The sequence below is a fragment of the Leptonychotes weddellii genome, chromosome 4, assembly GCF_054177405.1.
Source record: "Leptonychotes weddellii isolate Sample4059 chromosome 4, ASM5417740v2, whole genome shotgun sequence".
NCBI lineage: Eukaryota > Metazoa > Chordata > Mammalia > Carnivora > Phocidae > Leptonychotes > Leptonychotes weddellii.
The window spans coordinates 95,254,381-95,280,602 of NC_138372.1; the positions used below are offsets into that span (position 1 = coordinate 95,254,381).

At 41.6% G+C, this 26,222-nt stretch overlaps 1 protein-coding gene, 1 long non-coding RNA gene and 1 other non-coding gene across 10 annotated transcripts in view; 2 read left to right on the top strand and 1 right to left on the bottom strand.

Annotated features, from left to right (window-relative positions):
• Positions 1–700: 700 nt before the first annotated feature.
• PIP5K1A (phosphatidylinositol-4-phosphate 5-kinase type 1 alpha) overlaps positions 701–26,222 on the top strand; it is a 37,699-nt gene continuing 12,177 nt past the window's right edge. The window contains exons 1-9 of one of the 8 annotated variants that reach the window (XM_081815919.1): positions 701–1,200; positions 3,639–3,724; positions 5,670–5,800; positions 19,823–19,854; positions 21,608–21,688; positions 23,493–23,623; positions 24,064–24,181; positions 24,348–24,500; positions 25,620–25,919. In XM_081815919.1, the coding sequence (XP_081672045.1) occupies positions 3,705–3,724; positions 5,670–5,800; positions 19,823–19,854; positions 21,608–21,688; positions 23,493–23,623; positions 24,064–24,181; positions 24,348–24,500; positions 25,620–25,919 (966 nt within the window). In that variant the 5' untranslated portion in view covers positions 701–1,200; positions 3,639–3,704. Of the gene's footprint in view, positions 1,201–3,330; positions 3,725–5,669; positions 5,801–10,458; positions 10,498–19,822; positions 19,855–21,607; positions 21,689–23,492; positions 23,624–24,063; positions 24,182–24,347; positions 24,501–25,619; positions 25,920–26,222 lie in introns of those variants that run through there. The other 7 variants (XM_081815920.1, XM_031041081.2, XM_031041091.2 and 4 more) reach the window with 7 other exon arrangements.
• On the top strand, positions 10,504–17,973 carry LOC145720889 (uncharacterized). Its single transcript, XR_014144149.1, has 2 exons — positions 10,504–12,865; positions 13,122–17,973. It is a non-coding gene; the product is annotated as an uncharacterized LOC145720889 (long non-coding RNA).
• Positions 14,074–14,177, bottom strand: LOC115944887 (U6 spliceosomal RNA). The gene has a single exon (XR_004079392.1). It is a non-coding gene; the product is annotated as a U6 spliceosomal RNA (small nuclear RNA).

The window sequence follows — 26,222 nt, forward strand, 5'->3', positions numbered from 1 at the left end:
TTGTTAAAACTGAGCAGCGTTAGTCCGCACATTAGACTAGAATCGTGTCCCCATGCCCTTTGGTGCACAGATTAACAGAGTTGAGTAGTTAAGGGCTTGCTTGGATCGCGAGAAGACTGTGATAAGGTTTGATTGCTTTCCGTGGCCCTTTCTGACAGGTCTTCATTCATTCATTTATCAAATATTTACAGCATTCCATAACAGTGCCGAGCATTGCGTTTGAGGCAGTGTAGATCTGTTTTGAATGTCATTCAGAGGAAGGCAAGACGGCCGCGCACGTTACAGTAAACAAAGCAGTAAAGCCGGAAGAACACCTAGTCGCATGTGATGTTTTGTGATATTCGAGTGCTTAATGTCTCTGACTTGACAACAGCGCTTTTGTCGGGAATTCTTCCCTGGGCTCTAAAATTGAGGGCCGGCTGGGCGGACTCTTCACTTATCTCGAGCTCCGGCAACTCAACGCGGTCCTTTCGCAGAGCCGAATATGAATTGACCCACCGAGCCACCGTAGGGACGGTCTACAGTCGGAGAGGGCTTGCCTTCGACCGGTGGATTCGTTAGGGCGTGGGGAGCCCGCGTCATATGACCAATAGCAGCCCCCCGATTGGCTCTCAAGGACTCCCTCTCTTCCCGTTCGAGTGGGCTGAAACGCTGGAAAGGTTAAGCGCATGCGCAGTTCCCGGATTTCCCTAGCCACCCGGAGTGGAGCGGTGGGGTTGGGCGATAAACAGGCTGTGGCTAGGGAGGAGGGGTAGGGGCATTCGTTCCGTTGGGACTTTTCACGCCCCCTTATTTTTTTAGGTGTGGTTAGGTTCAGACGCGGGGCCCTGGCAGAGGCTTGAGCCTACTCTCGTGAAAGGGGAAAGAAGCTCCCGAGGAGAGCGGCCGAAGTTGCGGAGAGGGTGCGAGACAGGAGTTCTCCCCTATGCCAGCCAAATGGTGCGGCCCTGAGCTGTTTCACGACCCGGCCCGACGTGTCTGAGAGAGGCCCCGGAGCGGGCAGGGAGGCGGCCCGCAGAACGCGGGTTCTGTGAAGAGACGGAGAAAATTCGATTCGGAGAAGAGGAAGAGCCCGATTGAAAGAGAGCGAGGCCGCTGAGGGGGAGGGGGCTGCCAAGATGGCGTCGGCCTCCTCTGGGCCGTCGGCGGCCGGGGTTTCATCCTTGGATCCCGCGGTCCCTTCCGGCGCCTCGTCCTCAGGTAATCAGGGCGGGGCGTGGGCAGGGGTCTGATGACTGCTGTGCGATGGGAACGAGAGCGAGACCTGGGAGGGCACCTGTAACTGGGGATGTCCGAGGAGTTGCCGGTAAGGAGGACAGAGGCCGGGCTTTCGAATAGCAGGGCTTTCTGGGCGGACAGGGGGAGTGTGAGGAAAGGATGGATTTGGTTGAGGAAAGGGAGGCTGTCAGAAACACTAGCTGTCTTCGAGGAGACCTATTTGAGGACTTGAAGTAGTAGGGTTAGGAAGGGATGGAGATTGAAGGTGGGGGTAAGAGGGAAACCGAAAGGAGCGGAGAAAACTAAAGTAAATAGAGGCTTCATAAGTAGAGAGAGGAATTAGTGTGAGAGGCAGGTGGAATCCAAGTTATGGGGTTAATTTTATAAAAATGTAGAAGAGAAGCCATGGAGTTGAAACATGTTTAAGAGTTATGTGACGCTTTCTTTCGATTGCTGCGGAGTTAGGGTATTGTGGATTTTGTTGGGGGTGGGAGTTGAGACATCTTTTTCCTTAGAGACTCCCCTTCATGCGTCATTCCTTCTCACTTAGTGCTCCCCCCCCCCCCCGCCACGCGCACGCACTCGTACACACATATATGTTCTATCAAACACCCTACTTCGATGATTCTCATTTCTAGACTGCCCAATTTTGGGAAGGAATGGAACGTTTTGAAGGAAGGTGGAAAAAAGACCCTAAAAATAGATGGAGAAGGTGGAATGATGCAGTACAGGCTGAGAGAGGTTATGTTGGAAATTAGGCCTGGGAAGGATGGTGTGGTTGGGGGAGGTGGTTCTGCGTGCTGTGGGGAATATTGCATAATAGGAAATGGACTGGAAGAATGCTTAGGCTGTATCAGGAAATTGGCACTTGGAGAATGGAGCCAGGGAACATAGCTCAAAGTAGTTAGAAACTATTGGAGATTGAGGGAGGGCCAGGAGCCCACCAGAAAAGCAACAGATTGTGTGTAGGAGGGCAAATGTGTATAAGCGTGGGGAGAGGGGTGGAGATTGAGTCAGAAACTGTTCTAGAGCTTCCATCAGAAATGTCTGGTGTTCCACAGCGGCTCTTACCTCTAAATTGTGAACAGGAGAGGCTGCCAGATGTTGGATGCAGTACTCGAGATGTTGAAGTTTCCTTAGGCCTGGGATTTCATCCTTACCTTTTGAATTGGCTGAATAGAAGGTTCCACCTTTCATATTCCAGCTGGGATGAGTACGACTACATGATCACAGATATCTTCTTCATAAGCTGCAGTTTTATTTATGTGCATCTATTTTTAGTTTCTTGAGAGGTGATTTTTGCCTTTCCTGTAAAAACATTAGAGGACCAGAGCAACTCATGTTGCATTTTAAGTGTGAAGGATGAAGTATAATGACAGGTTTTTTTTATAGAGTAGTTCCTTAATTTAAAAACTTTTCTTTCCTTCCCCAGTGCAGAAAGAACAATGGTTGTGTGTAGTCCTTAAACTTACCTATCAAGTTAGGTGTTCTATTAGAAACCACGTTAACCTTAAAAGCCATGTGTTTATATCCTAAAATTTGATTCAGCCTCTATCTCATAGACGTACTGGCCATGTGGATAGATTTAGGAGTAAAGGAAATATTTCTTTGTCACTTATTGATACATCTTTCTCCTCTTCCATCTCTGCTCCTGCTTCAGAGAGTCCTCCTATCTTTTTCAGATGTCACTGTATGATATTTTTATGTTCTTATGTTTTCTGCCAGATCCTAGGGCTGGCAATTAGTAATTCAGATTGCATAAATGTTTTTGTCCTGTTGTGTTTTCACTAGAAAATAAAACATTAGGTTTCAGTGGACCTTACAGCTCCTTGACTCTACTATGTTCATATGAGAAGTCAAGGTATAAAAATGTCTAAAAATAGTTTTAGATTCCTATTTTTACTTTTGTTTTTTACACCTTCCCTCTTTGCTTCTTTGACAGATATTGAAGCAATTGGATTAAGAAATTAAGAAAAATTCTGTTTGTAAATATTCCTGAAAACCTGGTGGGATTTTTGTGTCCAAATACACAGTGTTGACTTTATATGTGTATCTGCACTTTCACTTAGGTTTGGGCTTAGTAAATTTAATTTGGTAAAATATTTCATTTTAAGGATATGATTGAAGAGGATAGAATATTTGATTCTGATACCAAAAAAAAGACTATTAAAAATGGGATTTATTTTTATTTTAATTTTTTTTAAATGGGTTTTATTTGTGACTGAAGGTGAGTGTTGCTCTATCTGGATGATAGTACCAGGGGGATTAGGACATTGACAGGAATGAGTGATGGTTTATGATTTCCTAAAGTGTTAAAGGCAACAAGGCTGGCCTTGTAGAAATTCAAGATAGGGGGTGTGTGTGTGTGTGTGTGTGTGTGTGTGTGTAAAACCATTCTAAAATCAGCTTATTGTTCTTAGATGTTTAGCTGAACTCACTTAAATTTTGGTGAAACTCTGAAATCCTAAAGGCAAGATTCGTTGGCAATGTTGAAAATAGATTCAAGGTAAGAATGTTAGGATTCAGGGACAGATTGACTAATGTTTCAGATAAGCCACTCATAACCTTTGGAGGCTCAAAATCTTTTGGCATTCAAATTAGGAAGGACAGATTATTTAGAACAGTTGTTCCTGTATGGATTATTTCACCATTAAGGCATAGCTGGTCTTTTATACTGCTGATAAGTGAAATACGGATGGTAGATCAAACCATACGTTTTAAGATGTTTGACATCTTTTCCCATTGGAGTAATTACCGTGTTTGGGTTTGGGGGAGGCAGTTATAAATGAGTATCAGCTTAGAGAAGGCATCATCATGTGTTTGTTCTTATACTTTGTTAATAAAAATTGATGCAGTTTGCCATCTAGTCTCAGCTGTTTGATGTGTAAAAGAAATTTATTCCTTCTTTGGCTTTCTCCCCCATCCTTATTATTTGGACAGTGGCACCACTTAAAAATAAAATTAGCCCTGAAGAGGTGCTGTTGACAGTATGACCATCTGTCACACCAGTGTGCAGAAAGTCTGTTTCCCTATCTGTAATTTGACTAGTTTATCAGGAGCTTGAAATTCAGGGGCGCCTGGCTGGTTCAATTGGTAGAGCATGTGACTCGATCTCAGGGTTGTAAGTTCAAGTCCCACATTGCTGTGTAAAGATTACTTAAAAATAAAATCTTAAAAAAAAAAAAAAAAGCTTAAAATCAGCTACTGAGTCCTTTTTTTTTTACTACCAGGAAGGGGGTAAAGAGTTTCTGTTTTGGAGACTTGATTTGAAGTTTGAAGGAGTTAAAAAGTGAAGTTAGAATGCTAAAGTGTATACTGCTTCTCTGAAATAAGAGCTGTTTGATAAAATCACATGACTCCCCCAAGGAAAAAACACTTGAAACATTAGAAGATCATGAAACTGTAGTTCCTTTTTGCTTCAGACCAGAACATTTCTGAAATTGTCACCCTTCACCTATATGATTTTATCATGAGCACAAATGATTTGGAAGTAACTTTACAGCTCCTTTCCGACTGTATTTTACTTAACTACTGAGGGAAACCCCAGAGACACAGGACTGAGCATTTTTGCTTGGGACCTTTATCAAAGGGCCAGCCTCATCAGTCCCTGATTCTGGTGGTTTTGTTCTTTCTAGAAGAGCTTCACCAGTAAATTATGCACTAATCTGATAACACCAAATGGTAGGGATTTTGTAGTTTTTTTTGGTCTGTGTTCTTTGTATCCAGTGTAAACCATTTGTAGGCTGATCTTCTCCCTTCAGTTCTTCCATATTAGTGAAAAGTAATACAACTTAAGCCACTCTACTAGAGTGATAAACTGAAATTTGGAAATGTAAAGATAGAACAAAATGTCATGTAGTCAGTATATCACCAGGTACCATTTTGGTTGACATTTTATAAGTAGGGAGAAATGTTTCTGTTTGCTTTTTACATGGGGGTTTTGACATTTTTTTTCTTTTGTTCCCTTGGTAGATTTTGCCAGAAAACTGACATCAGAATGTCCTTGTTTTTGATTAACCTTTTTTTTTTTAAATTTTTGAAAAAGATTTTATTTATTTGAGAGAGAGTGAAAGAGTGCGGTGTGTACACAAGCAGGGGTGGGGTGCAGAGGGAAGAGAGACTCTCAAGCAGATTCTGCGCTGCGGAGCCCGAGGCCAGGCTGGATTCCAGGACCCCAAGATCATGACCTTAGCCAAAACCAAGAGCCGGATGCTCGACTGACAGAGCCACCCAGGCACCCCTGATTAACCATTTATTTCTGCCATGGCTGCCCAAGCCCGGTCAAGTATGATTATATAGATTTATTAGGTATCCAGTATCTGATAGTAATTGGTAATAATGGACTGATAAGTTAGCTTTGGATATCAAAATAATATGTTTTGCTTGTTAGTTTCTGTATGCTGTTCTGGGTTGATATAAAAGTCTTCTGATTGATAACTTTTCTCAAACAGGTGCCAGCTACTAGTTATTTCATATTTTATTAGCCTGTTTTTCTCCGATAATATGATGGAAACTATAGCCTGTGAAGTGAACAACAGAGAGAACACCAGGCCAAAGACAGAACTGGGGATAAAGAAGGAAGGTGGTTATTTTATCCTTTAAGCTGGATATTTTCTTTCCTAGAGTTTTTGGATGTTCTGACTTGACATAAAGAAAGCAAGAGCAAAGTTGTTACTTTCTTCTCTCTTTTTCCTGGGTGTATTTCTTGATCACGAATAAATGTATATTTCAGGAAGTATGCTGTTTTCTGATAGCCTGGTAGAGGGAATCTCTATTTCTCAGTGTTCCAAACCCCAGCCCACCATTCAGTCTCAGAGAGTGTTTGGGCTGATGGTATTTCCTAGAGGAAACCCCTTCCTAGCCCATTTCCCCGTTTGCACTTCACTTCTCCACCCTTTCCTATCAAAAGAGCATTGTTTAGTTTCTAAGTATGTGTTGATTGGTTTTGTTCATATCTCCTATGAGCTTCCATCATTCTTTTTTTTTTTTTTTTAAGATTTTATTTATTTGCAAGAGAGAGAATGAGAGACAGAGAGCATGAGAGGGAGGAGGGTCAGAGGGAGAAGCAGACTCCCTGCTGAGCAGGGAGCCTGATGTGGGACTCGATCCCGGGACTCCAGGATCATGACCTGAGTCGAAGGCAGTTGCCTAACCAACTGAGCCACCCAGGCACCCTCCATCGTTCTTTTTACTGTTTACTGTTTGAAGTGAACTTTTTTTCCCTCAACTTCTCCATTTTTTTAAACTTTGTCTCCCAGTCATTTTTCTTTATCCTCCTGTGAAATTCCAGTCTGTTTGTAATGGCTGTAGACAATATATTTTTTTTAAGCTTTTATTTTTAAGTAATCTCTGCACCCAACATGGGTCGTGAACTTACAAGATCAAGAGTCGCATGCTGTACTGACAGCCAGCCAGGCCAGGTGCCCCTGTAGACAATATGTATTAATTGGCAAACATCTGATTCCAGAAAAGGCTCTTTTCTGTTGAGTCTGAGGAAGACTTTGGCAAAAAGTAAGGAAGGCAGGTTTCTTGCGGGGAGTTCAGTATATCTTATTATTTGCCTTATATACTTAACTGAGTAATATGGAAGTAACCCAGAATAAGCACTATACCAAAAGATCAGTGATGTTAATGGGAAGTGGGCTAAGGGAAGGTAAGCAAAGGAAGTTGTAGGGAGAGAATGGGAAGAGGGTTTTTTTAGGAAACATAATTAGCTAGAGCAGAGTAGCTTTCCTGTGCACAGTACAGGTAAACAAGCCTGGTAAACTTTAAATTTTCATTGACAAGAACCTGTATAAAAGGGATGACGGAAAAGTAACCTATCTCTGATATTCCTTGTAATTGTCTTGAAGTGCATTGTTGGGGCAGTTAATGTTCATTATGATATAATTAAAATTAGACGTTCTCTGCTGAAACATGTTCATTCCAATCCAGCAAGAGTCATTGCCTTTTCAGGATAGATAGAGCCAGGTTTGGAAATAAGAGGTGGCAGTTTGCCAAGAAATGTCAAATATTTCTTGGCCATGGGTGGCTTATCCAGGAGACTCAGGTCTTTTATTTATTATTATTTTTTAAGATTTTATTTATTTACTTGTCAGAGAGAGTGAGAGAGAGCACAAGCAGGGGGAGCAGCAGAGAGGGAGGGAGAAGCAGGCTCCCCGCTGAGTAGGGAGCCTGACAAGGGGCTCGATCCCAGGCCCCTAGGATCATGACCTGAGCCGAAGGCAGAGGCTTAACGGACTGAGCCACTCAGGTGCCCTGAGACTCCGGTCTTTTAAAGAAGACTTTTTTTTTCCTTCCATATTTTCGATCAAAGTTTTAGTGCCAAGAGATATATATTTGAGACCTGAGAACCATGAAATTTGCCTTGTAGAAGCAAAAGTTTATCACAAGAGGGAAATGTAGAGTTATTTTAATTAACCTTGGGAGCTTATTACTAGTGGCAGAGGTGTTACATTGAGGTTGAATATTATCAAGATGAGTCTTAGTTTAAAAAAAAGAAAAGGATGAATCTTAGTGAACTTGTGGCTCATTCCTTGCTGCTTAGTTGGCTGTTATCTGAGGTGACCCCAGGACTGGTAGATCAAATTGCTTTGGAGCTTTTGTTTCTAGGAGCATCTTTGTCTTTCTCACTTTTTCCTAGAAGATCGTTAGGAAAACTTGACACTTGCTAGGAAACAAAATTTAGTTTTTCTCTGGGATGTGGCTTGGTTTTCTTAATTGGCTTGGTTTAGTCCTTATGGAGGATGTAATAATAGTACTTTTTTGTTTGTTTCTAAACACTAAGTTTTTGAGTACTCAGCACTACTGAGATTCTCAGGAGGTGAGCTGATACTTCAGACATTTCTGAGTATTTTCATTTGAAGAACATATTGTGTCTCCTACCTGCAGGGGTATAGTTAAAATGGCTTTCAGTATTTCAAGGTAGCAAGGACCAAAGAGATTGCTTCAGATAGTACAACAGATAACTGGGCTGACTGTGTTTGTGTTTTGTTTTGTGTGGGTTTTTGCTTTTGCTTTTTTTGTTTTTCCTTTTAAAACCTCTGGCTCTCTCTGTGATCAACCAAGAGAACCTCTAAGAGTTAGCATTTGTTTCCCAAAAGTCTGCTTATATCGCTTTGTGCTCTGTGTAGGTATTATTGACACATTTATGCGGTAGTATTGAGTTGGGTCTCTGGGATTGCCTCTCTATGACCTGCCCAGGCAAAACTCCAGTTGTCTGAGTAATGCACATCCGGCCAGCCTCTAGCATCCCCAAATTATATGTGTACTTCAAACATTGAAGTCAGTCACACACTGCCTCTTAGTTTTTCATCTGGTGGATGATGTCATTTCATCTCCGACGGAAATGCTTCTGCTCTGAAAGTGCAGGGAGAGGCTCTGGTATTAAGGCCAACTCTGTTTTGTTCCACATACTGGGGGGAAAAACAACTCTTATTTTGGAGGTTTTTATAGTTTGGAAATATCTTTATTTCAATTATCTCCTTTTTTAAAGCCAACTCATTTCCCTCTGAAGTTTGCCTTTTTTACACTTCTCAGAATTATATTGATGATTTTTCCCTTCCTCTACATTTCCTCCCTCCCCTCAGTAGTGAATCTTAATCTCCTGTTGTTCAATAGTAGCAAGCAAATATATGGAGAGTCACAGTGGTGTTTTGCCAAGAAACCAGCCCCTCCAGTACCTTTTTCATTAGAAACACAATTTAGGGTGGGGCCAAGGACCAAAATGGAGTCCTTCCTTAAGACTAGGATGGAGTTACTCAGAAAAATATTCTGTGACTTGGTGTGATGATTCATTGTTGTATTTTAGCAAGAATCAATTGGGTTGTTTCCATTTTGGCACTTGACTGGTTCAGCTGCTTTGAAATTATTTTAGTAACATTAAAGGTTTCCCAGCTTATTTTCATAATTTAGCGGATCTTTTATATTTTTCAGGGTTTGGTATCCAGGAGATATGCTGAAATTAGGTTTCCCCGTTTTATAGGAGAATATTGATGTTCTGGAGGACATGAAAGATAAACCTCTTCAGAGAGAATCTCTTATATGTGCTGATGAAAGTTTGTTTCAGGTTGTACAAGCATCTCAAAGTAATATGTGGTAGAGAAAGAGTAAGTGTAGAGGAGTCATGCGTATTTGTAGCTTGGGATTGTCAGCAGTATTCTGGACATTTTCTTTTTACATTTTTTTCTTCTAGTATGTCTCTGCAGCAGCATAATATGATTGTAATGAGCTTGAGTTAATGTGTGGGGTGGGAGTGATGTTGGTCTGTATATGTGGGACTGTCAAGTAGTGGTTTACTGGGGAAAATGGAGTATATAGCAAAGAGCACAACAATAAAGTCATCCCTGTGTATCTCTTTTCCTTAATTGCTAAATTATTGATGTAATTATTTTTTTATATAAAATTTACATAGGTAAGGAAAAATAGATATCTGTAAAGTTAGAAAATCAACCTAATTCCACTATTCAGGATAGTTATACTTAAACATTTTGACATATAATCTTTTGGACCTTTTCAATGTGTATAAATAATGTGAGTGAACTTATAGGTAAGTGTTGTACAAAAATACGGTACTTTGTAATTTTTTTTACTCTTTTCCACATCCTATCCATAAATATACATAAAAATAATGGTTTATATATTCCATTTTATGGCTAGATTTATGTCACCAATCTCCTTTTGTTCATTTAGATTCTTTCCAGTTACAGTATCTATCCAATAATAGTTTTTATATATAATGCTGCAGTAAATATCTTTGTATATACATTTTTGCCCACTTGATTATTTCTTTAGAATAAATTCCCACTTCTGGGTCAAATTGTACATGTATGTTTTTAAGACTTCTTGCTAGATATTGCCAAATTACCCTCAAGAGTGGAAGACCCTCAAATAAGATGTACGCACGTTATTTTTTGAAAGGGTAGATGCCTGTATGCAAAGGAATTTTGTACCTGAAAATTTTTTGCCAATATGAAATCACTCCAGGGTGAAATGATTTGGCTTAACAGATTTTGTGACCAGTCTTGGAATTTTTCTGCCAGAACTTCTCCTCTTGTTTTTTGGACGTTTACCTAGAACTACAAAAAAATCATTTTACGTTTCACAGTATGGTGCTGGGGATCAGGTTAGGTCCTGTTCATAATTTTAGATTTCAGAGTTTTTTTTTTTAATATGCTTATTCTGCTGTAAGCAAGTAGAACCCCAGCAGTAAGTGATAACTTTCTGTTTTTCCTCATTTAGGTTTCAACTTTCTGTGCTGTGGGGTCAACCGTAAGAGAGGTAGATCTGATGTGTATCTGTGCTGAAGAAGCATGAGCTCCTTGCAGTAACTAGAAGCCAACTCCTCTTCCCCATAACAATTGCAGACTTTTTGTAGTGGTAGTACATGGCCTTCTTCTGAGAAGGCTGTGGGTGTCTTGCAAGCATTATTTGACATTAGCTCCCATTTCTCTCTGCCCTCCCCAAGAAAGATGCTATCGTAACACAGAAGTTTCTTTTCTCATAGTTCCACAGTATAATATGAATCAATTGACTACCTTTTGTCTCTCTCAGAGTCTTCCTATAACTTCATTTCCTTTTGTTTCAGTAAATGAGTCTCAACTCTTCTTCTTTTCCCTTTCTGCTGCATCTCTCATTTCCCCTGACCCTTCCCATCCTATAGATAGGTTTCATAATTCATAATGATGATAATAAGTGATAGTATTTGTAAGCATTTATTATATGTTAAGTGCTGTACATGACTTAACTTAATTCTCTTAACAACCCTATGAGGAACTTGTTATTTCTCCATTTTATAGATGAGGTAACCAAGGCCTAGAGAGTTTCAACTAACTTGTCCGAGGTTGCCTAGTTAGTAAGTGGTAATTTAGTATTCACACCTAGGTGTTCTGATTTCAGAGCCCACAATTCTGCCCACTATGCTATTATTGCTCCCCTGACTAATCTGATAGACTGTGTGTGAACTAACTTGATTTTAAACCAGATTAACTGTTTGTTATTGAATGGGTACTGACTGAACCAGAACTCCTTGGTGAAGGAGAGAATAGTACAGAAGACAATTTCCCCTTCTGACCTTGGCTCTCCTAGAAAAACAACAGAATTCTGAGCTCTTCTGTGCATAATATGTGGAGTTACTGATTCTTTCAGTCTTTTAGCAAATATTTTAGAAGTTAATGTGCCAAAAAAAAAAGTTAATTGCCAAGGATTGGTAACTGATTCTGCAGTCAATTCTAAGGTCCCTAAAACGAAAAAGAGTTTGTGTGTCAGATACCCTCTTTTTGTCCACTGCAAATTCAATAATCATAAGAGCCTTGTTCTTTTAATCAGAGCAAGTCATGGTCTCACATAACACCAAAAAGAAAACTTCAACCTGAGATGAATGGAGCTCTTTTTTTCTCTGTTAAACTTTCTCCGTTAAAGTTGTTGATATTTTATTACAAAGACAAAAAGGTACTTTCTACTAGTGAGGACCTTAACATCTATAAAACTGTGAAACTGCTCTTTCAAGAATCAGACTTGAGGGAGCCTGGGTGGCTCAGTCGTTAAGCGTCTGCCTTTGGCTCAGGTCACGATCCCAAGGTCCTGGGATCGAGTCCCACATCGGGCTCCCTGCTCAGCAAGAAGCCTGCTTCTTCCTCTCCCACTCCCCCTGCTTGTGTTCCTGCTCTCACTATCTCTCTGTCAAATAAATAAATAAAATCTTTAAAAAAAAAAAAAAAAGAATCAGACTTGAAAGAAATTTCTGCTGATCTAGAATACAGGCATTTGGTTCAGAACAAGGATAACCTCACTAAAAGAAGTGAAAGATATTTTCCTACTATTTTTGCCAGTAACATTGATGACTATTGCCAGAGGAACAGATTGTCATTACTGTTAACTTAAGACTGATGGAGGGGGCGGTATCTGGGTGGTGCAGTTGGTTAAGTATTTGGCTCAGGTCGGGAGATCGAGCCCCACGTCGATCCTTGTGTCGGGCTCCATGCTCAGTGCCAAGTCTGCTTAGATTTTCTCTCCCTCTGTCCCTTCCCCCCACCCCCATGCTCGCTTGCACGCTCTCTCTTTCAAATAAATAAATCTTAAAAAAAAAAAAAAAGATTGAGAGGAATTGAAGGAGGGACTCTGCTCTTAATCCTCTTTCAGTGAAAATGAAAAATAGATTTCCTTGTCCCAAGGGAGGGGGGTACCTCAGGGAAAGAAAATATGTGTTCATATTGTCTGTTAGCAGTTCTGAGATTTATTTAGTTTTTAGAGCATTCTAGCTCCCCTGGTGCTTTCTTGGCCCACCTAGACTTTAGGTGGCCAGGAAATTGAAAACAAGATTGTTCAGAAGAAAGAGTTGAATTGGGGATTAGGAATGTGAATTCCCATTCTGGCTCTGTCATCATCTTTGCTCTGTGATTTTGAGCACATCCCTTATGCTTGTGCTTTTATTTATAAAAAAGGATTAGACTAAAAATCTCAAGGCCCTTTCAGATGATTTTTTTCATAATATAAATGGTAATTGATTTGTTAGCTTGACAGTGGGCAAGTAGCTTAATTTGTGACTGAAGGAGCTGAGTTTTCAACTTGCTTTGTTTAAAAACCAACTTTCATGGGGCGCCTGGGGTGGCTCAGTCGGCTAAACATCTGACTCTTGATTTCAGCTCAGGTTGTGATCTCAGGGTCCTGGAATCAAGCCCCGTGCTCAGCACGGAGTCTGCTTGTCCCTCTCCCTCGGCTCCTCCCCCTCCCATTCTGTCTGTCTCTCTTTAATTAATAAATACAATCTTTTTAAAAAATCAACTTTCATCAGCAGCTATAGATTTCAGCCAGACTGAGCTTGCCTGGCCAGAGTTTTTAAAAATTCCCAAAGTGAGAGGGGTGCCTGGGTGGCTCAGCCAGTTAAGCATCTGACTTCAGCTCAGGTCATGATCTCAGGGTACTGGGATCGAGCCCCGCCCGGGGCTTCCCACTCAGCAAGGAGTCTACTTGTCCCTCTGCTGGTTCCCCTGCTCATGCTCTTTTTGTTTCTCTCTCTCTCTCAAATAAATAAATAAAATCTTTAGAAACAAAATTACCAAAGTGAGTACACCCTTGCTTCTCTAGGATTTGGTTTGTTGTTGTTTTTGCTTCTCTAGGGCTTTTACATTTTCTTTCTGCAGAGGAACTAGGGTTCAGAGTTGCCATGGTTGGCTCTATATCATCTCTTGACCCACTCAAAAATAAGTTATTTGAACCATTATTTTTTTCTGATGCAGACTGTTTGTGATGGCTTCATGTCTTGCTTTTAGTACTGCAGTATTAGCTAGTTGTTTAGAATGTTTCTTGGTCCAGGACCTGTTAATAAGAGTCCCAACTTAGTGCAATATAAAAACAATGTCACTGTTAGAGCTTCATCTTGATGCTTCCTTTTACCAGAGAAAACCTCTCAGAAGCCAACTCAGATGAAGAAGCTTGATTATCCAGACTTGTTTTCTTTTCTTCTGTGGTATTTTTCCCCTAAACTTTTAATTATAAAAATTTTCAGACATACACAAAGTAGAAAGAACAGTATAAAGAACCTCCGTGTGCCCATCATCTAGACTCAGCAGCAATATTTTGCGAAGCTTGTTGCATCTGTTCATCTTAATTTCCCCACTTCCACCCCCTGGAATGTTTTAAAGCAAACCCAGTCTTCATCTGATTTCAGCATAAATGCTTCAGAATGTTATTTCTACAAATAAGGACTGTATTTTGGGGGGAAAGGGAGGTAGGGACTTGTGACATAACCACAGTAGCATCATCACATCTACAGAATAGTGGTTCTTTAATTTCTCCTCTTGAGGCTCTTGTCTCAGAAACTTTTAAACTACTTTTTTTTTTAATTTCTTCTTCTTTTTTAATATGGAACACTTCATGAATTTGCGTGTCATCCTTGCGCAGTGGCCATGCTAATCTCTGTATCGTTCCAGTGTCAGTATATGTGCTGCCAAAGCGAGCACTACTTTACTATTTTTCTAATCAGCATGCGAACAAGTTTCATACATTATATTTGGTGGATATATCTCTTAAGTACTTCATTTAATTGGTTCCCATACCCTGTAGTATTGTTTTAAGGATCAAATTAGCTACATTTGTAAGCTTTTAAAGTGCTATACAAATAAAAATTTTGTTAGTGGAGAGAAATACCCTTTCTACAAAGGTATCCGTTCAGTTTAATCTTGCAGCCAGTATTAAGGAGAATTAGGAGAATGTGGAGATGCCCAAGTATTGGCAAAAAATGCAGAAAAAAATTGTGAGCTCCTCCAGGTCAGGAACATAAAACTCTCTGTCCATAGTGCCTATGCAATGTTCCTGACATGTAACAGATTATCAGTTTTTGAATAATTGAATGAGGAGAGGGAGCAGAAATAATTCAGCATTGAACTGGTACTGAGAGGTGTTAAAATTGAGCCAATGAGGAGAAGCCAAGCTGTCAGCCTCCATACCCAGCTCCACCTTGGGTAGTGTGCTCTCTCTTTTGTAGCACATGCTACATTTCATGGTGTGGACTGATCATGTAGGAATTTTAATAATCCTTCGGAGTTTTGGCTTAGATGGGAGAGGCAGGTCCCTGATTTCTCAGGAGAAAGGTTTTTTGCCAAGTAAAGTAAATTTTAACATTAGAACTCTGCCCTATACTCTTGTTTCCCCATCCAAAAAGAGAATGATATATATGGATCGTGGATTTGGATTATAAGATAATAATATATCCTTATCAGAGAATATTTTTCGCAAAGATGCTAGAAAACCAACTTTCTGCTGAACAATATTCTGGTCTTTTTTATTTTTTTTAAGATTATTTATTTGAGGCAGGAGGGAATGAGCGACGGAGGGAGGGGCAGACAGAAAGGGAGAAGCAGGCTCCTCGCTGAGCAGAGAGCCCAAGCTACCCAGGCTCCATCCCAGGATCCTGGGGTCATGACCTGAGCCGAAGGCAGACACTTACCAACTGAGCCACCCAGGCAGCCCCAACAATATTCTGGTCTTATTCATAGGAATGAATCTCATTTCCCTTAAACATTGACTGGCTGGCATTACCAAGCTCAGTGTGGCCATGCTGAGTTAGCCTTCTTGTCTTTTCTCTCTCTCTTCTGCCCTCCCTTCTCCTTCCCCTGCCCTTTGCTCCTCTTCCTCCTCCTTCTGTACTAATAGGAGAAAAAGCTTCATTATGAGGTGAACAGGTACAATGCTGTTGACTCTTCAGTCTCATGGACTTCTCTAGTAGAGAGTTTCTCATTGTGCGCCTGGGTGGCTCAGTCATTAAGCGTCTGCCTTCGGCATGGGTCATGATCCCAGGGTTCTGGGATTGAGCCCCGCATCGAGCTCCCTGCTCAGTGGGAAAGCCTGCTTCTCCCTCTCCCACTCCCCCTGCTTGTGTTCCTGCTTTCGTTGTCTGTCTCTGTCAAATAAATAAAATCGTTCAAAAAAAAAAAAGTTTCTCATTGGCAGAGACTTGGACCAAGTGGTCCAGCCTTAGCAGATCATGTCACTCTGTTCTTCATTGGATTTCTGGACCACTTGGGTGTTAACAGCAACATTGGTAAAACTCTAGGTATTTTTCTCTTCCCTTCCATTCTTCTGTGGTAGGTTGGAGCTCAGATTTGTGCCCCAGGAGCAAAACTTCAGGCAAGGAAGAGAGTAATAAGTCTTAGGTCTTTTTCTCCTCCTCCTCCTGTGTTACTTGGTTTGATTATCATTATATATTTTTTTAAAGATTTTATTTAGAGAGAGAGCGTGTGCATGTGTGCACGTAAGCAGGGGGAGGGTCAGAGGGAGAGAGAATCCCAAGCAGACGCTGTGCTGAGCGGGGAGCCCCATGCAGGGCCCTGTCTCACAACCCTGAGATCATGACCTGGCTGACATCAAGAGTTGGAGGTATATGGGGCACCTGGGTGGCCCAGTTGGTTAAGCGTCTGCCTTCTGCTCAGGTCATGATCCCAGGGTCCTGGGATCGAGCCCCACATCAGGCTCCCTGCTCAGCGGGGAGCCTGCTTCTCCCTCTGCCTGTTCTGCCTGCCGCTCCCCCTGCTTGTGCGTGCTCTCTGACAAATAAAATCTTAAAAAAAAAAAAGAGTCGAGGCTTAATCCACTCAGCCACCCAGGTGCCCTTCTTCATCATCATCATCATCATCATCGTCATCATTTAGATCCTGTTACCGTTTTAACTGCTTCAGCCATAAGTGTCCTTGGGATTAATCCCAGCTTTGCAGTTGCTGATAGCTAAGCAATTGGCACCAAAATTCCACTGAGTGAAGTCCTATCACCGTGGTTCTGGGTACTTTGCAAGAGTGTAGCAGCCCTAGAGCTACATGTTTGTGGGATAAAACTAGGAAAGGTAGCAAAGTAGAGCTTTTCAGGGAGGTATAGGGCTTTCTTACTAACTCTGTGCCTTGAAATCACTTACCTGCCTCTTTTTCCCCCATTGTTTAACTTTATCTAGTGACTACTTATGTACAGAGAACGTTATTTTCTAGATAAGACTGTCAGACTAGGACTGGATGTTGGCCCTTCTTGGTTCTGCCACATCCCTTCCAAACCTTTTCCTCTGTGGTAAAAAGGGAAGGGATAGGCCAAACACTGACCAAGGAGTCCAGAATCAGTGTTTGTCTTCTCAACTGAAAGCATACTGATTTTCTCAGTGAGAATCAGTGATTCTGTACTTGCATGTGTGTACTTGCAGGAGGGTGTGGTGGTGGTGGGGCCGCTCAGGGGTTTGGGAGGAGCCAAGTAATTTGAGATGCTAATTAAAATTCCTTGAAGGTCTAGGTAATTGCACATTAAACCTTGCTGTGGGCCCAACTTTGCTCTTGCTTTAGAAATCACATAAAAAGAATATATTTGTATAGCACATTATGGTCCATTTGATTTAGCTTATCACATCGAAACTTTACATAAGACTTTTTTTTTTTTAAGATTTTGTTTATTTGAGAAAGAGCGAGAGTGAGAGAGAGCACAAGTGGAGGGGAGGAGCAGAGGAAGAGGGAGAGGCAGACTTCCCGCTGAGCAGGAAGCTTGATGAGGGCTTAATCCCAGGATGCTGGGATCACGACCAGAGCCAAAGGCAGACGCTTAACAGACTGAGCTACCCAGACGCCCGCAAGACTTTTTTAATGATGTAGGCTCCACAATGTGGGGCTTGAACCGACAATCCTGAGATCGAGACTTGAGCTGAGATCAAGAATCAGATGCTTAATCGACCCAGCCACCCAGGAGCCCCTACATAAGCCTTCTTTTTTTTTGAAGATTTTACTTATTTGAGAGAGAGAGCACCAGCATGGGGGGATGCGTTGAGGGGGAGAAGGAGAAGCAGACTCCCTGATGAGCAGGGAGCCTGATGCCGGACTCCATTCCAGGACCCTGGGATCATGACCTGAGCCAAAGTCAGGCACTTAACAACTGAGCCACTCAGGTGCCCCTGTAAGGTTTGTAATATAGGTTCATTTTTTAGTTAAGCATAGAGAACAGTTTGCCTGGTCTAACAGATTTGAACCCAGGTCTTCTGATTTTTAAATAGCTCAGCATCTTGACTCCTGGCTAAAAGGTTGTAAGATATAAAAGGTTAGACCTTGGGGTGCCTAGGTGGCTCAGTTGGTTAAGCGTCTGCCTTCAGCTCAAGTCATCATCCCAGGGTCCTGGGATAACCTCGCATTGGGCTCTCCGCTCGTTGGGGAGCCTGCTTTTCCTCTCCCTCTGCCTGCTGCTCTGCCTAGTTGTGCTCGCTCGCTCTATCAAATAAATAAATAAAATCTTTAAAAAGGGCGCCTGGGTGGCTCAGTTGGTTAAGCGACTGCCTTCGGCTCAGGTCATGATCCTGGAGTCCCGGGATCGAGTCCCGCATCGGGCTCCCTGCTCAGCAGGGGGTCTGCTTCTCCCTCTGCCCTCTTCCCTCTCGTGGTCTCTGTCTCTCATTCTCTCTCTCTCAAATAAATAAATAAAATCTTTAAAATAAAAAAAAAATAAATAAAAAAAAATAAAAGGTTAGACCTTTTTTCCTTTGTTGATGGACACCTTAAATTTTATAGTAAGTCAGTAGCCGTTTTAATCATAAATCTGGGTTCTCCTGGCTTATTGTTCCTTGGAATCTTTAGCTTGGGATTCTAGTACTAATTTAGCTCGTTTTTTACCCAGCTGAAGTTGATCTAATTGAAGATGAAGCATCTATAAAGGGTGTAGATTATTGGGCTTTTCTGTTTTTCCAATTTTCTGGGTCATTTTATGCATTTTTATGCAGCAGATCTTCCTAACAGCTAGATGACATTTCCATTGCCTCCTATTTTGGGAAGAGGAATGAAAACCATCTGTTCCCCATTTTTTGCTACCCTGACTCAATATAGGGAAGGAAATTTTGCTGTTCTGCTTATCGGTAACAGAAATATTTGGTCTGTGGCCTCTGTACGACTAAGGGCTATTGTTACAACCTTTCCTCTGAGCTCAGCTATATTCTGAAATTCTAAGGGCCCTTGATTATTTGTCTTAAACAATCATAATTAGAGCTTCACCTTATTGCCCTTAACCCCCTCATCAATAATCCAGTGTATACATACACTGGAACTGGGATCTTCCTGCTCAGGTGTTATTGAAGATCCATCCCATTAGGCTCCTCTTTTTAATTTTCTTTAATATGGCTAATCTTTATTCTCTTTGAATTCATTAGAATTAGATTGAAGGTATATATCAGTAGTCTTTGAAGATAAAAGTCAGCATTTTCCAATATGAAGAGTGGGGGGACAGTCTGTCTTCCTGAGTGGTCATGTGTCTCCAATGTGATCATTGATGAAGGTTATGGGGATGGCAAACCCTTGAGAATTGATTTAACCTTTCAGAGTAGATTTTCTACAGATATATTCCTTTAGTCACTTTGTAAACATATTTATCTTTCCTAAATTTAAATGGATAAAAGCCATAATACTTATGAGATTGAATCACAGACTTACCTTACACATCTGCCCTGATTAAGTATTTGGTAAGTAAAACTCACTTTAGTAAGTAAGTAAACGCCAACAAATTCCTGTTGAGTTTACAGCAGAAATCAAGATGAGGAGGTAGGGAGGGATGCAGAATCTTCATTATTTTGACATTGTAATTTCTCATCCTTAGCTGCTTTATCTCCATAGATCAACTCTTTACCTTTTTTCTGAAATAATTAATAGAGAAGTAAAGCACCATAGATATGCTCTGAAAGTTCTTACCTTTTTAGCTGTCCAGGAAAAATTACTAATCAAGCCCTAGACTCTCCAATGAGTCCTAGGTATTTCTTACACCCTTTCTCTTTCAGCCATGGTATCAAACGAGACCCTCTTGACTCTGATGGTTAAATGTATCAAGAACAGATATATTTCCTGGAAAACAATATGAAGAATTGAGTAAGAAAAGGGACTAGAACAGGAATGGAATATGCATAAGGGTTCTGTGAGTATGGAGGAGGAGGAAGGGATATTTAAAATCCCTATCCAAAAGGATTTAGTATCACAGAGCAAGAGGCAGGAGCTCATTGTCAGATTTAGTTGGACTCAAACCCCAGTTGTTTCAGTGTGCTTGATAGAAATTGTGGGCACTAGTGTGTGTGTGTACACTTCTGATTGTGTTTTGTTTATTCTTTTAACAGCATCAGGAATCAAGAGATCCATGGTATCTGAGGTGAGTTTGATACTGATACCATATTTCTGAAACTTTAATTCTGGGATAGAAGGATACCTGTTTATGACATCTTTATTTTCCCCCTACTTGGATCTTGGAAGCTAGGCGGGATTCTTACATCTCTTTGGTAAGCTAGAGATTATACATCTGCTTTTTTTTTTTAATATTTATTTATTTGTCAGAGAGAGAGAGCACAAGCAGGGGGAGCGGCAGGCAGAGGGAGAAGCAGGCTCCCTGCTGAGCAAGGAGCCCAATGCAGGACTCGGTCCCAGGACCCTGGATCATGACCTGAGCCGAAGGGCAGATGCTTAACTGACTAAGCCACCCGGCTGTCCCTATACGACTACTTTTGTTGTAGTTTATTATAGATATTAATAATAGGTTTGATTATTATAATAAATCAATAGTAATTGATTGAACATTTTTTTAATGTATCAAATGGTGTGTACCAAAGAGTAAATAATTTAAGTATCCTTTATTCTTACTTAATCCGGTAAACACTCCTGTGAGCTAAGTACCATTGCTATCCATGTTTTACAGATAAGTAGAGTGAGGATTAGAGGTTCTGCAACTTGCCCAAGGTCACACAATTAATAAGGCTGGGATTAAAACCCACACAATCTAGCACTAAAACTCACTCTTTGGTTTTGCTGTTACTGCCTCCTGGTTGCATAGCTTCAGTGAATTTGAATAACTTCTTTTAACCAAACAGATGATGTTAGTTTTCTAAGTTTTTCTTTTCTGTGCAGAATATCTCCCATTTGCTTAACTTTCTTCTTCTTCAGTATTTCCCAAGCCTCTTCTTATTTCTTGCCTTTCTACGGGGTTTTGTGACAGGGTTTCAGAATGCAGGCCCCCTTTGGCCTGGGATTTTAGGTTTTTCTCTTAGAACCTCTTCCAAGATCTTTGAGATGATATGGTAAGGGTTTTCTGACATTTAAGGGCCTTAGCAAGAAGAGTAGAACTTGAATATCAGGCCCTAAGATCATGCACTCTATTTACACTGGCCTTTTTGCCTCTGGCTTATTAACTTAATGAGTACTGACATCATGAAGAATACCTTTGTGTCTTTTGTGCTTCATCTTGATGTGGGGAATAGCCTTCTAAGCTCCACTCTACTGGTATTAGTCCTTCCTTATTTCAGGGGCAATCCTGTGGGTGGAAAACAAAGCCATATCATGTTCCCAGGAATCTCTTCAAGACACCAAGGGCTTTTATCTCAGAGGAGTCATCTTATTGCCTTAGCTTTTTAATTCCCGGGCTTGCAGTACTTGTATTTGCGAGTGGCTAGATCATTTTTACTGGTGAATGCACTTTGAGCAGGTAGTGTTCATGTCAGGTTGAAGGTTAGAGGGGTAGAAGTTTCTGAAGAAAGCTGGTGAAAAAAGAAGGGGTCTGTGGAACTACTTTTAACCTGTCTTGCTTTTGTGAACTAGGTTTGTTCTTTTTTGTGGAGCAGCTGTTTCATAGTTCTTTTGTTTCTACTTTTCCTTAATGTAGCTCATTTTTTTATGTCCTTTTTTTTTAGGATCAAAAGTGAAATATGTGTCCCTTGGAATTTTCTGTGTTCTTTTAGCCAGTTAATTCATTGGGAAACAACACTAAAGATGTGTGGGTCTTGTGAAGATTTTATAAAATGTTCTTAACCTAGACGGGTGGGTTGAGTGTTCAGTTTGTTTTAATGTACCGTCATGGTAGCTGTATGGTGTATTACATGGGGATCATGTGCTAATTTTGACTCTTCTTTTTCCAGGTGCCTTATGCCTCTGGCATGCCCATCAAGAAAATAGGCCACCGAGGTGTTGATTCCTCAGGAGAGACGACATATAAAAAGGTGTGTCTGGGTGGAACCCTTTCATTTTACTCCAGGAGGGGATAGTTCTGTCCCCTTGGTATTATTCTCCACATTTTGTCTCATTTCTTGATATCCTAAGCCTTTGCACAAGAACTATCATAAAACTTGAACTTTAGAGTTTACTTTCAGTTCTGGACCACTTTGGGAGGTGCTCAGGCTTCCCAAGGGACAGTGTTCAACCTTTCCATTGAGCGTCTATACCTTGTTTGATACAGGGTGTGAAGATTTCTTGGATTCCTGTTTCTGGCCCACATAAATTCTTGTGTGTGTTTTCTGCCTTTTTTGCACTGTCAGGGACCTGACCCTCTCTGGGAATGGGCTCGAGGCCCTTGTCAATTCAATAGATATTTATTGAGCTCTATTTATATGCTGAACATTGAGACAAAAAGATTAGTTTCTAGGCTAATTGGAGAGGCATACACTTCAAAATCTAGTTTTATATATATATAATTTGGAGGGGGGGGTAATCTCTAGCCGGGCACCTGGCTGGCTCAGTCAGGAGAGCATGCGACTCTTGATCTTGAGGTCGTGAATTTGAGCCCCACATTGGGCATGGAGCCTACTTAAAATAAGTAAAATAATTTCTGCCCCTAATATGGGGCTCAAACTCATGACCCTGAGATCAAGAGTCATATGCTTTACTGACTAAGCCAGCCAGGTACCCCTCTAGTTATCATTTTAGTGCCTAATGAGTACTGAGTAGAAATATAAGTAATTTAATAGTTGGTGAGAGTTGAGGATGAGGGAAATCATTAGAACAAAACTGTCCAGTAGAACTTTCTACAGTGATTGAAATGTGCTATAATCTGTGTTATCCAATAGTAGCTACTAATCATACTTGAATGTGGCTGGTAAGACTGAAAAGGCAGATTTTCAGTTTTTATTTTAATGAACTTAAATAGCCATCTGTGGCCAGTGGTTAGTGTATTGCACAGCACAGATCTAGATGATGTGATATTTTCCCATATGATTGTAAGAGTGAGGCTTTTGAATTCGTGTTTTAACCATAGTGTGATAATTTTAAATCTAAACACTTCTCTCAGAAATAATTTGAGTCTTTCATGCTTTCTTCTTCAATTAGGAACTTTTTTTGCCACCCTGTCATCTTTGGGACACCAATCAGGCTTTCCCTTAAAGGACTGAAGCTTCTGTAGCCAGGTAGTCCATCAGAATATCAGTAAATTTTAGTTAAATTCTGTATTTCTTGAATAAAATGGAATCTTTGGAATGAGACTTAAGATTGTTCTCTCAGTACAACATACCTTCCAAATGTTGATATGGAGAGCGGCTTCCAACTATAGATATGGATAGGCAGGAACACCTTGCCTAGCTGAGGCTGACTCAGACAGTCCTGCCTTTGCTACTGTGTATCTTCATACCCTTCCAACCTTCACCAGGCTTAATTGCCATGTAAAGCAAGAGGATGGAGGAATTGGATCGCCCTGGCTTGGTCTGAAGTACTAGAAGGGCATTTGCTTTTGAGTGCTGCTTCTGGCCTTTCCCTCCTGAGTTTTTATTGTTCTGATCAGATTTTTTTTTTTTTTTAAAGATTTTATTTATTTATTTGAGAGAGAGAGAATGAGAGAGAGCACATGAGATGGGGGAGGGCCAGAGGGAGAAGCAGACTCCCTGCCGAGCAGGGAGCCCGATGCGGGACTCGATCCAGGGACTCCAGGATCATGACCTGAGCCGAAGGCAGTCGCTTAACCAACTGAGCCACCCAGGCGCCCTCTGATCAGATTTAATACTGGAACTTTCCTCTCGTTTTTCTTCTATTTCTCAGACAACCTCATCTGCCTTGAAAGGTGCCATCCAGTTAGGCATTACTCACACTGTGGGAAGCCTGAGTACCAAACCAGAGCGTGATGTCCTCATGCAAGACTTCTATGTGGTGGAAAGTATCTTCTTCCCCAGGTACAGAGGTTAATGTTCCGGGGAATGTCCTGGAAAGTGTGGCTTTTTCATATCAACCTCAGGCCAGTTTTAGGGGTTCAGGTCTAATTTAGGCATGTGCCCAATGTCCAGTCCTTAACTTGATCTTGGGGTGATGTGGGAATAGAGAATTCGGAGAGCAGATGCTGTCCTTTGAATGCTTCCATGAGCCTCCGGCCTGTGGAGTGAGCCCTAAAAAGCAATTCAGTGCAGTAGGTAGGGATAGTGTGATCCCCTGTGCCATGTCTTAATCCCCATGTAGTGGCTTTGTCCCACTAAGTAACTGACTCATCTAATCCCTCTGGTTCTCTCAGAAGGGATGTACTGACCTGCCTCTGGGTTACTCTGAGTGTCTGCCCAGGGTGGACTCCCTGGGTGACAGGTACTGATAAATTACAGCTTTTTCTATTTTAACCCCACAGTGAAGGGAGCAACTTGACCCCTGCTCATCACTACAATGACTTTCGGTTCAAGACCTATGCACCTGTTGCCTTCCGTTACTTTCGGGAGTTATTTGGTATCCGGCCTGATGATTACTTGGTAAGCTTCTGGTTCCCCCAGTATCAGAGGGATCCTCCCAAAAGAAGACTCTCTTCACAGTCTTGCTCTAATTTTCCTTTAGAACAGAATTGCATCTGTACTTAATTTCTGGTTGGACAGGCCCTGGTATTTCTGAACTTCTTGCTCTCTTCTTTCTGGGCCCCAGTACTCCCTCTGCAGTGAGCCACTGATTGAACTCTGCAACTCTGGGGCTAGCGGTTCCCTCTTCTACGTGTCCAGCGACGATGAATTCATCATTAAAACGGTCCAGCACAAAGAGGCAGAGTTTCTGCAGAAGCTGCTTCCAGGATACTACATGGTGAGGGAAGAGGAGCACTGGTCACCTCTGCTGCCCACTCCACTCCTGGACAAGGCTGGGGGGCTCTCATGGGGCGCCTGGGTGGCTCAGTCAGTTAAGCGTCTGCCTTCGGCTCAGATCATGGTCTTGGAGGTCCTGGGATCGAGTCCTGCGTTAGGCTCCCTGCTCAGTGGGGAGCCTGCTTCTCCCTCTCCCCGTCCCCAGCTTGTGCTCTCTCTCGCTATCCATCTCAAATAAATAAAATCTTTAAAAAAGAAAAAGAGGCTGGGGGGCTCTCTTCTGCAGGGCAACACAATGTCCACACTTAGGTCTTAAAGATGTAGTTCATTTTGGGGCTTTTTGCCCCATCTCTCTTGCCTCTCTGGGGCTAAAAGGGTTTTGGTTATCTGTCTTTTTTTTAAGATTTTATTTATTTATTTGACAGAGAGAGACATAGCGAGAGAGGGAACACAAGCAGGGGTAGTGGGAGAGGGAGAAGCAGGATTCCCGCTGAGCAGGGAGCCCAATGTGGGGCTCGATCCCAGGACCCTGGGTCATGACATGAGCTGAAGGCAGATGCTTAACGACTGAGCCACCCAGGCACCCCCCTATCTGTCCTATTTTAAGTGTTATTTGACTTAGACTGTCCTACCACAAGTTGAAATTCAGTGATAATTTTGTTTTCTGTTCTTAGTCCTCCTATACTAGGGAATGAGGTTGGTTACTTCTCTTGATAGTACTCTACTCCATCTTACTCTGACGGCTCTCGGAGCTTCTGGAGAAGTTAGTTTTGCTTTGCATCACACCCACAAGAATATACTATACTCTAACGGCTTAGAGTTAAGACTTTTTCAACATGATCTTTTCTTAAACCTCTCTAAAAGAATATACCCATCATATATTGAGTATCCTGACTGATTACTGTATTGGAGGGTCTGTGGCCCAGCTTGGTGTGATCTGATTACTGAAGATAGATGTATTGGGAAATTGTAAACAAATATTATGTGGGCTTATGGGCAGATAGATTGTACCTGAATCCCATATAGCAGACAAAGAAGGTGGGTGGCAACTTTTACCCTTGAGTTTCACTGAAAATCAGCTGACTTGCGCTCCTGCTTCTTTTTACTTTTGTGCCCTCAGAACCTCAACCAGAATCCTCGAACTTTGCTGCCTAAATTCTATGGACTGTACTGTGTGCAAGCAGGTGGTAAGAACATTCGAATTGTGGTGATGAACAACCTCTTACCACGGTCAGTCAAGATGCACATCAAATATGACCTCAAGGGCTCTACCTACAAACGGCGGGCTTCCCAAAAAGAGCGAGAGAAGCCTCTCCCCACCTTTAAAGACCTGGACTTCTTACAAGACATTCCAGATGGTCTTTTTTTGGATGCTGACATGTATAATGCTCTATGTAAGACCCTACAGCGTGACTGTTTGGTGAGTTTATCATATTTCCTTCCCTCTCAGATACCAAAAATCTCAGCCACTAAAACAGCTTGTTGTTATTAGGGTTCAAATCTGTATGAGATGGGACTCCGTTCCTTAGCTCTGTATGTCCCAGATTATTTTACTTAAAATAACTTTTACATTAGGTTGTTGCTGAGCCTTTATATTTTTTTATCCTGTTTATCCTCCCCCACCTGGCTTCATTTTCTTTACCTCTCCTAGGCCTCATAATCCTACAGTTTCCTTATTTTCATACCAGCACCATCATTCCTCAGATCTTGGTCCTGCCTGCCA